At 38.8% G+C, this 18,622-nt stretch overlaps 1 protein-coding gene across 1 annotated transcript in view; it reads right to left on the bottom strand.

Moving 5' to 3' along the window:
* COX16 (cytochrome c oxidase assembly factor COX16) overlaps positions 1-18,622 on the bottom strand; it is a 59,788-nt gene that overhangs the window by 16,488 nt on the left and 24,678 nt on the right. The window contains exon 3 of the mRNA XM_075105768.1: positions 5,115-5,177. Coding sequence (XP_074961869.1) covers positions 5,115-5,177 — 63 coding nt within the window. The remainder of the gene's footprint in view (positions 1-5,114; positions 5,178-18,622) is intronic.

Raw genomic sequence — 18,622 nt, 5'->3', positions numbered from 1 at the left:
TGGGATATTTTTTCCCAACAACTTTGTCATCTCTCAAACAGCTCAAGGTATTTAGCCACTAGTATCTTCACAGACACTGAAGTAAACCAATTCAATACGCTAATCTGTTAGTTCTAAAACAACAACAAAATCAGTAATCATCTGGTACTGATAATGGCAGCAACAAGACACTTGCTGATTCCAACTACTAGCATTCAGGAATTACCTTCCTTCTACAGCAGTCCTCCTGTCCACACACTTCCATGCACCTATTTAACACTATAAATTACTATGTTACTACACTGACCCTTCCTGAAAAAAAATGTTTCCTCCATTGTGCTGGCACTACAATCCCTGAAGTTAAACCAAATGAGCATTAAGTGGCTTGAATGTTTTTTAGAAGAGCTTATTCAAATTCTTCTTTCATTCTTTAGACAATAAATATACAGGTTATATTCCCAAGCCACCTCTCCATATACCTGTTTTACTTTTTGAACTGTCCTGAATAAACATTTCAATACTGCCATTACAAGACTTTTGCTGTAATTCTGAGGACAGTTACACAACTTTTGTCGAGAGCTAACGTTGACCTTTTGTGATTTATCAAATTGTGAAGAACAAAAACTGCTCAATATTCATATACTTTAAGCCAAGATAGCAGCATTCGCTAGACTGACTACTTGCAGACCAGCATATTCCCTCACTTATGCCACGTTGAGTCCAATAGCTTGCAACCAGTTGATGGAAAACTTTTTAAAGTTTTACAGTTTTGATATTCTGAAAGACAGAGAACTCCTTTTTCTTACTGTTGTGTTCAAATGATGTTCCCATCTATTAATAATGAACCTTACTTTTAACTCTAGTATCTTTGCTGCAATAAAAATAAAATCTGCAATAGCTAGCACTTTCTTCTTATGAAGGTATTTATATATAACTAACATTCTTTTTGATACTTCTAAAAAGATTTAAATCTTTAAGTTTCTTTTAGGGCATTTTCTCGAGCCCTAGGTTAATATATTCAGCCTGTTCTGCAACCCATCCCATTTTTAAGCCCTGTTCAAAATATGGACACCAGAAGTAGATCCAGTATTTCAATACTAGACTCATCAGTGCCCCACTCAGAAGTAAAATCACCTCTTCCTACCATCTACCATTCCTGCTTATATTCATAAAGACTGAATTAGCTCCTTGTGCCACAGCATCACAGTAGAAGGTCAGAGTTATTCATTCATTGACTCCTAAATCTTTTCCAGAGTTCCTGCTTTCCCTAATGCAGGCCACTCTGGCCTGCATTTCCAGTTTTTTAAACAAATAACTTTGGCTACTTTAGAAGGAACTTTGCCCACTGAATGGGCCCAGCTTACCGAGTAACATGAACAGCTCTCTGTCCCTGCCTTGCCATACTTTTTGAATACTTTCGCGTCACTTGCATGTCAGTAATGATTTTACAGTTTCTACCATATCACTGAAAAAAGTACTCAATATGGCCCAGATATGTCCCAAACCTCACATAACACTTAAAAATATCACCTTCCTGCCCAGTGATGATTCTCAGAGAACCATCATTCCCAGACTGAGATTTTCAGCAGCCACTGAAGTCTTCCAAGCATGTTCTTGGAACTCATCTATAAACCATCAGAGCCTAACAGATATTAATAACATCTTGTTTGGTTATTAAGAGGTTTGGAAGTACATCCCTTGTCTCTTCTGATTTGAATACAAAGGACTTTTTCCTCTATGAGAAATACATTTTTTTAATGTTGCTACTTTGCCAATGTGGTTACTCACGATTTTAATTCCTAGTTATTTTATTCTTAGTTTGCTGCAACACCAGCCTCTTACCCATATCCTTGTCAGCTTACTTATCAGACAACTCTCTGATGTCCTTAGCGTCTTTTATCGATCTCCTCTGCTTTATAAATTCTCATTTACTGTTTTCATAGCAATCCTTCAACATTTTTTTATTGTGATATTTTTTTCCTCTGCCTTCAGTTGCTATTGGTTCCCACTGGATATCGCATATTTGATTCAAACTTAACAGATTTTTTGATTGTAAAATGGTAATAAATTCTTCTTAAAGATGTTTTTATTTGCCTGAAAAACCCTAAACAACAATTCTTTAGTTTGGAGTCTGATGTAACTGACTGACGCCACAATTTTTAGTGTGTACTAGACCATTAATTTCATAGAAGTACAGAAACCAAGTGCTAGAATAAGGAATGGTATTCTAACATTGCATTTAAACCAATGAAAAGGAATGTACTGTGATCGTTAAACGTCCACAAAAATATTTTTCACTCATCACGTTATTCAGTTTTTTATCCCCCTCTTTCAAACAGTATTTTGTGCTTTCAAATAAAATACTAGGGTTTTGTCACAGGTCAAATGCTTGACATTTTTTACAGTATGTTCTACAAGGCCCAGCTCAGCAGCAGAACTACATTCACATTAGTACCAGTGCACCAATGGACAGAGCCATGATTTATTAGGCAAAGGGGACCAGCAAGGACTAACTGGCCAAATGAGGACACACAAGCATGTGAGACGAATGCATAAACAATGGAGAACACAGGCAAAGGTAGCTTGCTCCTCTGGCACGTCCCAAGGCACAAGATAAATAGCATTATTAACAGATCTGAGACACAAGAAATGCAGTGCAAATTACAAATGCAAATTCTTTCTTCCTCAAAATAGTATCCGCTCCTATATGAAATAAATTTTGTATAGTTTGAGAAAATATAATTTAGTAAAACAGAAGGTGAGAAAATGTGTTATGTTCATTTCCTCACATCAGTGATTACAACTTTTTTCACCACCACCACAACCGCATTGGAGACAAAATGCAGACTTCAGCATGTTTGAAATATCGGAAATGTCTTTATCTTTTGCAATTTGCCCAAGAAGGTGTATGCTTCTGGCACAAATTATGACATTTAAAAATAATAGTATGTATTCAATATGTACATTTATCTAAGGACAATCAAATATTTTTAAAAGTCTTAGGGAGGACCAATAGACATTTGCATGCATCCGGCAACCATGCTTCAAAAGAGCTGGCTTGGTATCCTCAGTAACAGCTGCAGATATAATGCTAATAATACTGTAAAATAAGGCTTTACATATCAAAACAGCAACTTTTTTTTAGCTGCCCTTGATCTCTTATCATACCATATTTAGTAACAGCCACCAGTGTAATCCTCCAATGTGACCTATACATAGAACTAGACAATGTTCTTAAGAGCTGTATTTTGGACAAGTAAAAAAAATGAAGGGGAAAAAACCCACCAACACCCCCTAGGTCTCGAGCACCCCACAGGAACACATGGGGTCCACCGAAAACTAGTCTCCTAAATGTCAGATCTAACTCAGTGATTGGTTAGATTTTGTCTACCAGAATATAGAGGTAATATTGACTAAAATTGTCGCACACTCAATGCAGAGCCTGTGAAGCAGGTGCATGACTGCTGGTAGTTCCACAAGTTTCACTGAAGCGAGAAATTAACACGCCTAGCGCTTGCAACTTGGTGCCCATAGTAAAATATAAGAGATTAGTGATCAAAACAGTAATCCGAATCTATTTTTGTTATGTGGAAATGCAAATCCATTTGTTTTGTTGAACTGGTCTGCCCTCTGTAAGATCTAAACACTGCTTTGGAAGAATACTGGCCTGGGAACATTCTGCAGTTTAGATTAAGAAAAAAAATAAGATTGCTTCTGTCATCTCTGTCCATCAGGAAGGAGCCTCATTACCCAAGTAGGCTTGTAATATGTTGTTATGCCAGTTGTATTTTATTACCATTGATTTATCCATAAAGCTAATGCAATTATGGCCATTTAAATATTATCCTTCAACTACTTACTTATGCTTTGCTTTCTCTCCAGAAGGTATCTGAATACAGATCAGTTGATTTTGAGGTTAGGTAGAGAGTTAAACAGAGAGACCTGGCTCTTTTTACTGCTTGTGGCTCTTCCACACAAATAAATCACAGCAGCCTTACAGTATATTCTATGGAAAGTGAGAGACATAATAATCCCAGAGGCAATCAGAATTTAATGGATTTGGATGCTTTGAGTTTCCATTGGAGCTTTCCACAGGTACCCAGGGATCAAATATTTTTATTCCCTACACCATAAAGCACAGTAGAATGGGGACAGCCCAAAACTGTTTGCAGTAATGGTAAAACACTATCACAAAACCAGCAGGTAGGCAAATGTTCTGTGAAATTAGGCATGTAAAATACAAAAAGTAAGTTTTATTTTTATTTCAGACAACCCACTAAAGAGTAATATAATAGAAAGCTTTTATTAGCAAGTGCATGTCCCGCCATTTGGATGCCTAAGTATGAGAGCTATGTGTGCAATCAAGGTCTTCAAAGGCTTGTGTCTGGATTGTGGTATGGGAAGAAAAAGAAAAGCTGTCTTCAGCATAAAGCAGTAGATAAAGTGTTAGCTGGACATTTAATCCAAGTAATTTTAAAACACTAAAAATTATCTTAAATAGCTTTATCCTTTGTTTCTGGATACAGGGAGGTTTTTTCCAGTTTTCCCAACATGTCTTTGTGGAAGCCTGAGGATTTACGAAACACTGGATTTTAAACTGGCCAAAACAGCCATTTTGGAGGTCAGTCATGTTTGAAGCAAATGCATTGTTGAGGGAAGAGTGAAATATTTCTCTATAAAATTTTCTGAAATACTAAAAAAGGAATGGCAGTTGTTTGAAAGAGACATTTAAGTTTCAGAGGCAAGAAACAACAGAAAGTAGTCAAGCACATTGTTCTGTAATTTGGTCTAAAGATCATCAAAATACATGCAGTAGAAGGGCTGACACACATATACACATTCCATCTAAGGCCAACATCAGCTCTACATTTATAGACTAGGTTAACCACAGAAGCAGTGGAATTCATTTGTACCACTGTACTTGGCACCTGGAAATCAAAGTAACGCTGTGTTCAGAAAGAAGCACTGCATGTTCAAAAACCTTTCTTTACATAAAACCTTGTTTTTATTGGACATCAGCGAGTCAAAGGCAGATGGCTGATCTAATTTTAGTTAGGGACAGATACAACCCACCAGTGGCCAGGGTAACCAAGGATAGCCAAGGTTGTGAGCCCCAAGCAACAAATTTATTTTACCTCATATTCAGATTCCAGTGTCACAGTGTTCTGCTTTAATTTTTCTTTCAAAGCTGGGTCAACCTGCAAGACAAACAAGAACACAGCACAAATGTTTGCTTTTAGGAATTTTTTTAAAGAAATCTTAACCTCAAACAAACCAACTATTGGTACATGCAAGGCCTCCTCTCCTCTAAATGAGTTTATGTGCTGTTTGTTCAGATACCAGGATGATGAACACAGTACAAGAATTGGGCTGAAAAGAGACACGTCAACAGGCAAACTTTTCAAATCAAAAAGGAAGCACATTTGTAACTAGCCCTGCACTTGCATTACCTCAGATACTCAACTCTGTTTAGTTTGAAACTGTCAAGCTAAACAGAGCCTTAAAGAAATGAAACAAGAAAGATGAAGAAAGACAAAATTGTGATCACAATACATATTTTACTCCTGAATGTTGTGTTCAATGAATAGGTATACAATATATTCTGGTTTTCAAAGTCTAAGCATGAGTCAAACTTCCAATTGGCTGCTAAGCAGTGCTTACACAAGAAGCTGGGATGGGGCATGGTGGGGACAGCTGACCCCAACTGACCTAAGGGATGTTCCACACCATATGATGTCATGGTCAGCAATAGAAGCTGGGGGGAAGAATGAGGAACAGGGAATGTCTTCCCAAGTCACCGTTAGGCGTGACGGAGCCCTGCTTTCCTGGAGATGGCTGAGCACCTGCTTGCCCATGCAAAGCACTGAATGAATTCCTTGTTTTGCTTTGCTTGTGTGCACAACTTTTGCTTTACCTATTAAACTGCCTTTATCTCAACCCACGAGTTTTCTCACTTTTACCCTTATGATTCTCTCCCCCATCCCACCACAGGGGACTGAGTGCGTGGCTGCGTGATGCTTAGTAGGGTTAAACCACAACAAAGCGCACAGCCCTTTCCTAGTTTTGTATCGACATACTGTATCGACAACGCTGGTGATTCCTGCCACCTTTCAGAGAAGTTTGTTCAAAGAACAAATCTAAGAACAGAAATGCCAGTGAACCACAGCAGATGTGCTCCACATTTTAACTTCTTCTGAGCCCAGAAGTTATGTTCATCCCTCCCCTTACTAACATCTGTCTCCCACAAACCTAAGAGTAGAAGCAAAGGGGAAAAAGGTAATTAGAATTCTTCATGCTTAGAGAAAGTGTTTTATGTTCTCCTCAGACACCAGCCACATACACAGTATTCAGACACAGTCTTTAGGCTAATCAATTAAAATATCAAATAAATCTATCATAAGAAAACAGTCTTACTTTTAGACCTTAAATACAAACAGTGTTAAACAAACCAGATGTGTAAGGAGACTGGTAATGTGTTTAGTTCTACATCCATGGTCCAGCAGTCCAACTATGACTAGTTCAGTGAAGAAAAGTTGTTATTCTTAACGTGCTGCTTCTTGATCTGAATGAAAAGGGCTCAGTTACCCTCGTCGCAACCAACCTCAAACACCTACAAGCAGTCTAGAAAAGGAGGGAACACAAGTTATAGAATTTGCCTGGTTGATGAGAAGATCCACCTTCAGAGTCTGCCCCAACAGAAGCTCCTGATCCTCAGAGGTACATAAAATACACACCTACAATCTGTACTGATGAGAATTGCTCTGAGGAATTGCCCTAGGCCATAATGTTCCCCCTGATTACAGACACTGCCTGCTAGTTAGTATGCAGCCTGTGAGACCTCAGTTCCTAAGGATGCTCAGACAGGCGAATCTAACACCATCTGTGCATGGCCAGAGGTTTGATTTCCCTATCTGATCAGAGATCTGGCCATAGGAATACATGCATTTGCAACCTCCAGACTCATTACGCTTGGGAGCTAAGCCAAAACATCTAAACTGGTTGAAGTTTGTATATGATAAGGCTCCCACCTTCTTTGTAATAAAAAACCCCAAAACTTGTTATCAAGGTACTGTCTCTGCACTGGCCCTCTATATCAAATAAAAAATTGAAATGCTACATCTCTGCCTTGGCATTCAAGGCCTCCACAGAACTGTGCTTCATTAAAGATGGATTGCATCTCTCCCTTTGTGACCATTACCTCCAACGACAGCCAAGCTTCATTAGAACAACAAACCCATCCATCACACGTGCAGAAATGTGAACTCTTCAGGTAGCCAGACAGGCTTTGGAGCTTGCTTACACAGAGGTAAGGAGTGATTGTGAACCTCACTGTATTCAGAACTAAATGCAAACACTGTTTGTTTTTCTTGGTGTTCTCGCAATCCACGTATGAACAAGGGGGAACAAATACTCCGGCAAGTAAAGAAGCAAGAGGGTTTAGCTTCCTCCTATGTCTTCCCTTCATTTAATAATAAGGCACCCAAGATATGGGTGAAGCAGCATATTTACTTAATTAACCGCAGCCAGGATTTAACCTACAAAGACAGCTTAATAATCCCGTTATCAAGTTTTATTTTAGCAAGTTTTAGAGTGTTGTTTTTTTTAATGTGTGGTGTTTGCATGGCCACATTTGTGTAAGGTAAAGGGAAACAAGCAGTGAAGTTACTGCTGCCTCTCCTCCCTTTAGGGCCCTTCTGTCCTCAGAATTCCTTGTGTCTTCATTCTCCTCTGCCTGCACAAAGGGAGAAGACTAGCTAAAAATGAGACACAGCAACCCAATACTCATAACTGTTTGATGCTGTAGCTTTATTATTGACAAAAATGCAGAAATGAAGGGTAGTTGAAATTTCCAAGGAAAAAGTTATCCTGTAAAGGAGAAATGAAGAAAAACTGCTTCTTCTTTAGAAGAAAAACTTTTATTCAGCAGATCAACTTAAAAAAGATTAGTTAAACCCTGTTTTGAGGGCCAACTATACACACGTCTTAGCAAGCTCTTAATATGTAACATACAAGCACATGAAAGACTTAAGTCCACTCTGCAGATCACGTTATTTTGCTCAAAATGCCACAAAAAAAAGAAAAAAGGATCAAGTATGTATTTCCTCTTATCTTTACCATTTTTGTTCCCTACATACTACATTCTACCCACGTAGAATAATTTAAACATATTTGACTCCACACAGAAATTGAGTCATCTGCACCACTTTTCAGTTGCCAAATGGAGACAGACAGCTTACAAATTGTTTTTAGAACCAATATGGCAGTTAAGAAAAATATAGTATATACTATAGTACATATAGCATATATTATAAAGTTCTGTTTCCACAGTGTTGTATTGTGCTGCACTATCTTTGCAACATCACAAGAACAAAAAAAGGAAAACAGACTGATACTATTTTCATTCTGAAAAGTCAGATAAACATCAATATGAGCCACAATCATAACCAGGGGACAATTACAATGTGGGCAGAGCCAGGAAAGTGCCCATGCCAAAGTGGTAGCCCCTTTATATTACACATCTGCAACAAGATTCAAATACAAACACATATATTTTTGCTTCCACGATGACTGCTATGCCAACACACATACTGCCAAATGAGCTAGAAGTATTCAGCTATGTAATGGCAAATGAATCATCGGCTAAATTATGAATACAAATCTCTATTAGTAAATACGATGGGGGCAGCAGACAAAGCCCAAATGCCGTAACAGCCTGGCAGTGTCCTCTGCACCATTATTTAAGAGGCAGGAAGGAACAGAAAACAATATCCCTTTATACTAGAGGACTCTTCCATGTCAGCATCTGAGATTTTCCCTGAGATTTTAAACTCAAGCTTTGTCTCTAAACATAGAATTCAAAGATGTGTGGACTTATAATTACAGCATAACTTCATATTAAATTATTTCCAAAAAACTATTGAAATATGTGACAAAAGTTATTCAGACAGCTTTTATCAGATGCTGTCTGCAAGGCTTTGAAAACAATACTGTAAATATAATTTTTCAAGTCTTTAGTATTTTTTTTCTGGGCTGTGGAGTTGGGTATTTTTTTTCCCCTATGTAGCACTTGCAGGAAAAATTAATGAAATATTCTCAGAGTTTTTTGCACTATACCGGCTTATTTCATACTACATCAATTGCAAGTGCAAGGACAGGTATACAGAGAGATCTCAAAAAAGGTTTAAGAACAAAGTTTTCAAATTGGAATTTTCTTCCATTTCACACTCCACTGTTCCTTCATGATTTACCCTTACTTAACTTCAAAAGGTTCCCAAAAATACAGACTTAAAAAAAATTCTCAGGTGGCTAAAAGTAATAGGGGTTAAGCACAAAAATATTCTTAGAAATCTTAGTAGGCAGCTATTTGAGGCTGTAAGTACCTAAAAAACTTTTTAAAATGTGGCTGCCACTTCTCAGTTTTTCACTTAGAACCTGGACAGAATTTCTAGGTGGGGAAAAAAGGTGCACCCTGGGGTGCAGACAAGGGGCATCACTTCAGAGCAAAGCAGGAATATATGGTGCTTGCAGCCCCTACCAAACCAGGGAATCCCACAGTGCACTGTGATAAACTGTTGCCTCTCTACACTCATTTCCGTAAAGGAAAATTTTTGTTTGTGACACAATTATTTCTGGTACAGTTATAAACCTAAATGTGCTGCTACTAAAAAAAAATCTCTAGCTAACAATTTTGCCCTGATCCTCAGTGACCACAGTTCATTTCAGTTCAGAAGCAAATAATACAGACAGAGAGCAACTGTGAAATTTGTGAAAGTGACTAACTTTACCTGCACGGTGTGGAAAGGACAGCTCTTCCACAAGGGAACCCAAAGAACACCATCACTATCCCCTTTTGATGTTCAGAGGGATGGAGCACCTCTCCTATGAGGAAAGGCTGAGAAAGCTGGGGTTGTTCAGCCTGGAGAAGACTCCAAAGAGAACATGATTGCAACCTTTCAGTACTTAAAGATGGGGACAGACTTTTCAGTAGGGCCTGTTCTGACACGATAAGGGGTAATGATTCTAAACTAAAAGAAGGTAGACTTAGACTGGATACAAAGAAGAAATTTTTCACAGTGAGGGTGGTGAAGTGCTGGCCCAGGTTGCCCAGAGAGGTGGTAGATGCCCCATCCCCAGAAACATTCAAGGTCAGGTTGGACGGGGCTCTGAGCAACCTGATCGAGTTGAAGATGTCCCTGCTCAGTGCGGGGGGGTTGGCCTAGATGGCCTCTAAAGGTCCCTTCCAACCTAAACCAGTCTATGATTCTATGACACACAGGAATACAAAGCAGATCAGCAGTGTCACTCCTGTTCAGCATTCAGAGAGGAGGAGCAAGTTAATTCATGTTCTATTTTTCAGGGTATCATTCCAGTTGTCCAGAACACGTGTAATGCCTGGATCTGTAATTTAAATAGGCCACTTTCACAAGCAGTCTCTCGCTCAGCTATAACCATTATTATTTATTTGTCTGTCCACTTACTATTTGTGGCCATGGGTTTTAGCGCAAACCAACTCTCAAATAAATTACATCTTCTAAAATTAAGGGGTCAATTATTGCACAAGGACTGTCAGGAGACAACCATGTCATGAGAAGTGGACTGTGCTTTTAACAGACTCCTCTCACATAAGTCAGTGCAGTAAGTTGTATACTTGTGTCTGGCATGTACTGATCAAATATTTGTACGCCAAAGTCTTACAAAACTTTCCCTCTATAGCAAGCATTTCCAGAGGTGGTAGAAGATGTTTCTACCCTAAAACTAATTAGTTATTTTTACTAAAACTTGAGTATCCTTTCCTACCCCATCCTCCACAAAATAATATCCTACTGAGAAAGGTTTCAGCCTTTATTTGGAAATGGGGAAGGACGATGGCTTGAATGTAATGAACATGAATTAAGCTCTTTTTTTTTTTTTTTCAACTGCTAACACCAGCATAAATAGATGGGACAAAATTCTCCTGCAGTATCCACAACACAGAGAGTCCACAAAATGACTGCTTATATGAAATTCCTCATCTTGTTCTTCCCACCCATTTTTAAACTTAGAACAAACCAGAATCACCAGTTCTGGCTCTCCCAATAGAGTATCTTCTTTGAAAATATTTATCATATGCCTATCTCCTCCGCATGGAAAATCAGCAATCTTGCATGGATCAGTCAACTTTAATCTTTCTTGAGAAGAGAAGACTCCCATAAATCGTTACAAAAGTCTGTGTCATAGATACTCCAAATTGTGGTTTATGAGCAGAGTGAGAAGCTGTAGACAAGACAGGATAAATCCCAGAACTCAGGAAATGCAGTGTAAACTTCAGCCAAGCTGAGTGCTGTTCTACTTAAGGAATTAAAGGAACAAAGCTTGTAAAGGTTGTCAAGTACAAGAAAGGTTGTACTTATGCCAAGCTCTTTGGCGTACAGTCTTTCTTTGGTAACAGAGAAGGGCAAGGCAAAACACAGCACTTCATGCAACTTCATTCAGAACATCCTTTAACTACATTACTAATAATACTTAATACATGAAAAAAACTTAGGTAAGGCTAGTGCATATGCTTGGATAGGAATAATTCTGAATACTGGGGAGACAGCTGAGAATAGATGCAAAACCTGGCTTTGTGTCCTTTGACTCTTTCCTAGCATCTGCATAGAACACAGACGGTTAAACAAAAAAATATTTCATCCAGCCTCTGACAGAAATCAATGCAGACATTTCCAAAGGAGCAATATAAAAATCTATTACAGCAGCATTTCCCAGAGTTACCGTACATGATGCACCAGTGATCTCTCAAAATCCAAACATTCTACTTGCTTCCAGATGGATCCAAAAAGACCTACAATCTCAAACTCTGGACCATACGACTTTCACATGATAATGCCATGGGAAATGTAGGTTATTGTCATTAAGTTAAAGGCTAATATGATGACCAAACCATCCCATACTTAAGCATATCTGGATTTCTCATATATAAGGTCATCAAAACTAACAAGGGTTCTACAGCTTTCAGATCTGAGAAGAACATACCCAAGCACTTAATCAATGATTTGCATGCTTTTGCATCCAGCTTGATTTGCAGGTGCACATTTATTTATTTGATGTATAAAACATAAATTAGTGCCTTAAATCTTGGCTCTGAGTATGCTAGCATAAATCTCATTTCACAGTAAAATTCAGTTAAAAAACTGTTCCTACTGGTATGAAATAAAATATTCCAGTAGAGAAAAAAACCCCACATCTCCAGAACTAACAGTAAGATCCTTAGTGTTTCTGAAAGGTCCCTGGCAAGGGAAAACAAATTTTGCTGCGTACAGAAAGATGAACCAGAGCGAAGTATAGGCCCAACCAGGCCTCTCACCTTAAAGTCACAACAGCAGAGCTCTTGAAAACAGGACCTCAAAGCTGGCATTCTTGGGCTTTGCAACATCTTGGTTTACCTGCAACCCAATAGTACAAAAGGAGGAACTTGCTAAGTATTCTGTGCAGTTTTCCCAGATTTCGTTTTCACTTCATTCCAAACAAGAAACAAAACTGTAAGACCTCCCAGGTGAATTGGATAGAACATCCTGAAGATTGAACCACAGAATTATTAAGGTCAGAAAAGACCTCCAGGGTCATCAACTCCAACCGTCAACCCAACACCACCATGTCTCCTGAACCATGCCTGAAGTGCCACGTCTATTCATCTTTTAAATACCTCCAGGGATGGTGACTCCACCACCTCTCTGGGCAGCCTGTTCCTATGCCTGACCACTCTTTCAGGAAAGAAATTTCTCCTAATACCCAATCTAAACATCCCCTGATGCAGTGTAAAGCTGTTTCCTCTCATTCTATCGCTAGTGACCTGGGAGAAGAGACCAACACCCGCCTCACTACAACCTCCTTTCAGGCAGCTGTAGAGAGCGATAAGGTCTCCCCTCAGCCTCCTCTTCCCCAGGCTAAACACCGCCAGCTCCCTCAGCTGCTCCTCACAAGGCTTGCTCTCTAGACCCTTCACCAGCTTCATTGCCCTTCTCTGGACACGCTCCAGCACCTCAATGTCCTCTCTGTACTGAGGGGCCCAAAACTGAATGCAATATTCAAGGTGCGGCCTCACCGGTGCCGAGTACAGGGGCACGATCACCTCCCTGCTCCTGCTGGCCATACCATTCCTGGTACAAGACAGGATGCTGTTGGCGTCTTTGGCCACCCGGGCACACCGCTGGCTCATGTTCAGCCAGCTGTCAACCAACACCCCCTTGTCCTTCTCCACCAGGCAGCTCTCCAGCCACTCGTCCCGAAGTCTGTAGCATTGCCTGGGGTTGTTGTGACCAAAGTGCAGGACCCAGCACTTGGCCTTGTTAAACCTCATACAATTGGTCTTGGCCCATCAATCCAGCCTGTCCAGGTCCCTCTGCAGAGCCTTCCTACCCTCATGCAGATCGACAGTCCTGTCAAACTTGGTGTCATCTGCAAAAATACTGAGATCCATGGTGTAAACTATGCAAGAAAGCCAAGAGTGGTTCAGCCTGATTTACTGTCAGAGGATTTAATGCATTTATTTATCATCACAGAAAGGGGTGAAAAATAAGGCAATAACATGTTCTTTCCTGTGGGCCAAAATGCAGACCACTGCTCACAAAAAAAGATTCTTAGCCTATTACAAGAGTTGCAGGATTTGCTGAGCCAGCCATCACAAAACACTGATGGAGAAAACAGCAAGAGGAATAAGACACCTATTTTAAAAACATTAAAATACAATTTCTCAAGGTGCCTTTGTAAAGCCTCTTTGGTATGCTATACCTGTCCTGCTACAGCCAGTTAAACTCCATGAAGTACAGGACATAAACTATACATCCTTATGGTATCAGTTCAGAAAAAAGTAATGTGATATAAAGCCGTGCTTAAAAAATTCCTTTTCTTCTCCTCAAAGTGTGGGTATCATTTATGAAAAATTAATGAAATCTACTAAAAGATTTTAAGTCTTAAATATTGGTTTCATCATCCCCTAACTTATATGCGAGCTCTCTGAAATGTTTTAACAAACCTCTCAAAATCCCTTAAAATGCATCTGCTGTTAACATATATATTTGACATTTACATTTACAAATGAGATTTCTGCATATTTCAGTTAACCCATTGCCACATTATTTAGTTTCTTTAGTAAAACATTAAGCAATGTATGCAAAAGGAAAGTCCAACTCTAACATGAAACATGTTGAACACCTGCATTCAGAATCATGTGATCTCTATTGGGAAAAGCAAAAGCTTTTACTTCGAATAAAAGCTGTACAAATTCAAAACTTTAATAAGAGTTCTTGAATATTTACTAAAGAATGATTTGCTATATCCAAATTACAGGGTAAATTGGTTCCATGTGCACCAACTTTCTAAGAGTAATGGACATGCTAGTGAAAGCATACCTAAGGTATATGTAAGGTATATAACTCACATAGAGTATGAGATTGTGATGCCAGTATTTAGGGGAAAAAAAAACCCACACCCTTTTTGCCTCTAAATGGAAGATACTTCATAGCTAGAAATAATAAAGACAAAAATACAACTTTTGGATGCAACTTCTGCAGAGTCAACATTTTTATCATATTTTTAAAAGATTTATTTTGAATGGCTATGTGCCTACTACACAAGTTAAAGCTGGAAAAATAGTGCACATATAGTTTAAGCTTTTCCTTACCACTCCCTTAATCAAATCCTAACTCTGGACAGAATCAACCTCTCTGTCATAACTCAGAAAACTAGAAAAGTCACTTAAGTTTCTGTTAAAAGCAAGTAATTTCAACAGAGCAATTGTGAACCGGCAGTTGAAGCTAGCATGCAAGCAGTTTTTGTTCCTCTCGTCTTAATCTTTTCATTGCTCTCCTAGCAGGCAGAAAAGGATTGGAGAGGGTGTCCTCTTTAGTTCTGTACTTCAGCAGAAATACCTGTGTTCAGGTGTTCATTGACTGTTCAGTTAGGCTCGTCCTGGTAAACTAGTCCTAGTAGCAGCTTACTTTAACAATCTAGCAAAACCAAAGGCACCATACAATACCTAAACCATTATCTTTCGCTTGCTGTATCAGTTCAGAAACACAAAGGAATTCATTTGGAGGGAAAAGTCTGTCTCACAGGAGAACAAACCTTAAAGCTTCAATAAAAGCACTGAAGCTTCAATAAAACAACAACACCCCCCCAAAACCCCAAACCCAAAAAACTCCAACCTTCTCATGTAGGACAGAAATAGTCTGATTCTTCAAATGTCATATAAACACATAATAAAGTTAAAAGAATGCACAAGCACACTTACAGATTACGAATGATTTCCTTAATCAAACTTAAACATATATAATTATATATGCATTTTTTCTTTTCTAAATGCATAAGTTAATGCCTAAGCCCTGTCTTGAGTCACGTGAAAATATACTTGCTACTCTCATACAAACAAGTTCAGCTTTCACAAATCAAAAGCAAGAAAATATACATTAAAATCTTTGCTAATTCAAAATAATCAACAATATAAAACAAACCCAGTCTGCCGGTTAACCCTAAAAATTGTTTTAATTATGTTTTAAAATGACATTTTGATTTACATTACAAATCTCTAAACTTTCTACAAGTTTCTGAAACAAATTTTCACTTTTTAATGTCTATTTGAACAGAAACAATTTTCAGAATTCAGTGCGAACTCATCAAACTTGCTTTGGTTGTCCCGCAGCTGCATTCAGCAAATAAATTATGTATTGAGAAACCCCCAGCTACCAAATTCTAGTAAGTGCCATCCAATTCTGCATGTGTTAAAGGAATTAACATTTCTCATTCTACAGTTTGCATAGCATTTATATAAAAATACTTTCCCCACTGACATCTAGTGAAGTTTTACAGTGAGAAGAAAAGGCCTATTCTAATACTTTGCACTTACAGAAAGCTTTTCATCTTCCAAAATACCTATATTTTAGATTACTAGAATTTGCAACACATTGTTACATCATGCACTATTTCCTTTTGAAAGATATTTTGCCACTATTTTTAATAAGTAACACATTCACCTACCAAAGGCTCAGGCATTCTGATGGGTACACTAGAGAAAGTTACAATAAGATCTGGTGTAATTAAATTTAAAACATGAGTAGCAAAGTTACCATTTTCCTGTTATGCCAGATGTACTTATAAGGGCTAAACATCCAACATGAACAACACAGTTCTACTAAATTCAGTGGGAATTATGAACAAAAAAGATGTTAATGCATTCGTTTTAGATATTAATAAGACAAGTCACCTCTCTTCTCTATGCAGTATTCAGAAAGCTTGTATTCCTCCATTCTCTCTGTAATCAATGAAGACAGACAGGTTCCCCTGGGAATACCTAAACTAGTCTCCTCTGAATCATCCCCGAGCTTATGGTTGGTAGGCTTTATGAACAGCACACATAGTCTGTGAGGGTGCAGAAGTGGAGGGACTGTTAGGGGGAGTTTGTGAATTTCTTGACCCCATAGCTGCCCATTTGCTCACACAGGGACAACATACAATCTCAGACACCTTCTAGCCTCCTAGAGCTGCATTCCAGGGAGGCAAGACATGATGTTGTACCAGCTACGACAATTTCAGCACTCGTTAAGGTTCTAAAGGCAAACTCTCATTTTTATGCCTCATCAGAAAAAGGCAGTTAAGCACTGCCTGACACAACATACAGGAGGTTCAGTGCTGACTCCAGTGAAAATGTATCACCTACTGAATCACAAGCAAACCTATGAATGCTTTCTGCAGTGACAGGTATTTGAAGAGAGACAGATTATGCATTTTCCCCTCTCATTAGTGGTTGTACTCCAGATAGGAGTTTGGGCTCTGCTTTTTCAGACTGCCGCATAGCTGTAGTTTGCAACAGAACCAACTGACTCGAACCATTCTAGTCTCAGAACACAAAGGAGAAGAAAAGGAAGATCCATTTAGACAGAGATCGCACTTAAAAGGGAAACATTCCTGGGCAAAGGGTTTTCAACACTTTCTTGGTAAAAACTGTAGTGATCTACAGGTCAAGTAGCGCAGAAAATCCTGGTAAAGGGACTGGGACCCCAGTACTTGTGTTTGAGCTTGAACCTGCTGACACCATGGCTATTGGCTTCACAGGATGAGTCGGGAAAGCTAGATGTCTTCTGGTGCTTGAGGGAGGTGAGGGGAAAAACAGCTGGGTATTAAATTATGTTTTGGCTAAAAGCTGCCAGAAGCTAAATTACACACTTGTAATCACTTCAATTGCAAGGCAAAAATACTAGTAATTAATTGTGGCAATGTGACAGGATTTAAAGCAACCAAACAGAATTACTGGTAGTATATAATATGTAAAAATCTGAAATCTATGAACATTTTATGTACTGAAATTAGTTCCACTTGTAATGGCATCAGAATGAGTTTCTCCAGTTAATAACCTTCCCTTCATCTAAATCTAATCTTGACAACAGAAACACCATCAAGATTTATGAAATGGAAAAATGGCTTCTATTTAAAACAAGGAACTCTTTATACTTGCATTCTATTTTGTATTTCATCAGAAAGAAGCTCAATAATCTGAGGTAAAGATGACAGATGCCCAGGTTTCTCCAGACACAGCCCTTTTTTTTCCACACAGAAATTCTCTCCAGGTAAACAAAAAAAGACAAATTTGGCCACTTGCCTGGAATTTCCAGATGCTGGGCAGCAGAGTCAGGTGGTAGCTCTAATGCGGCTGCTTGATGCTTGGAAATCCTGGACAATATATATCCACCAGGACTTCTGTGCATCTGAACAAGGAGTTACCTTGTGTGCAGAACATACCTAGCATGCTCCCTTTACTGAGTACTCCCCAGTAAGACATGCCAGATAGGGTCCAAATTCCACCCTGAGTTTCCTGGTCATAAATATGAGAGCCCTCACATGAAGCACTCCCTCTAAAGCAATCTCCTAAATGCACCCACAACCTGCATACGCATATGAGGAAGTTGGAACAACGCATAGGGCTGCCAAGGTATTTACTAGCTCAAGATAGGTAAATAGCAGTGAGCGCATATGTGTTAGTACACACATCTCAAGATTCAGAACTAGATTTACAGGGATCTAACACCTGGTTGTGTAGCAAAATCAACAGCCTGAATTAGACTTCTGGAATTAAAAAAAAAATCAAGAGAAGATTTAGATGCTTAGAAAGGGGCTGCACATCGGGCAGCAATTAGAGCAGCAGTAACTACAGACAGACAAGGGGAAAGGCTGAAGAGTTCCTCTTCATCCCACATCTCTCTACTAGACACCTACAACTAGACAACTTCTCCTAAGATTCGAGAAGATAACTCTTTCAAGTTAGGATTCATAGTCTTTAGCTATCTCACAGTGAGGCGGACCAGGTTTTGTTTGTTTGCTTTAAAGAAAAAGAATAAATCCCCCATTTCAGAGAAAGAACAGTGCCCTGAAAAAAAGGGGCCCAGCTTCAAGATGTTTAGTATCAAATACTCATTTGATAAAAATATAGAAAATCCAAATGGCATAGGAATGAAAAACCAGGTTTCCCCTACTTCACATATATAATCTAACCACTAGGTCACAATCATATTATCTCCCTCATTCTTCCAATTTCTTAACTATTCCATACAGAGATGAGTTTTAAAAAGGAAAGTGAATAATGCCTGCGGCTCCAGGCAATCTACAAATTCACAAT

Source organism: Phalacrocorax aristotelis, chromosome 10 (genome assembly GCF_949628215.1).
Source record: "Phalacrocorax aristotelis chromosome 10, bGulAri2.1, whole genome shotgun sequence".
NCBI lineage: Eukaryota > Metazoa > Chordata > Aves > Suliformes > Phalacrocoracidae > Phalacrocorax > Phalacrocorax aristotelis.
The sequence above is the reverse complement of the archived record's forward strand: the minus strand, read 5'-3'. Positions and strand labels throughout refer to the sequence as shown.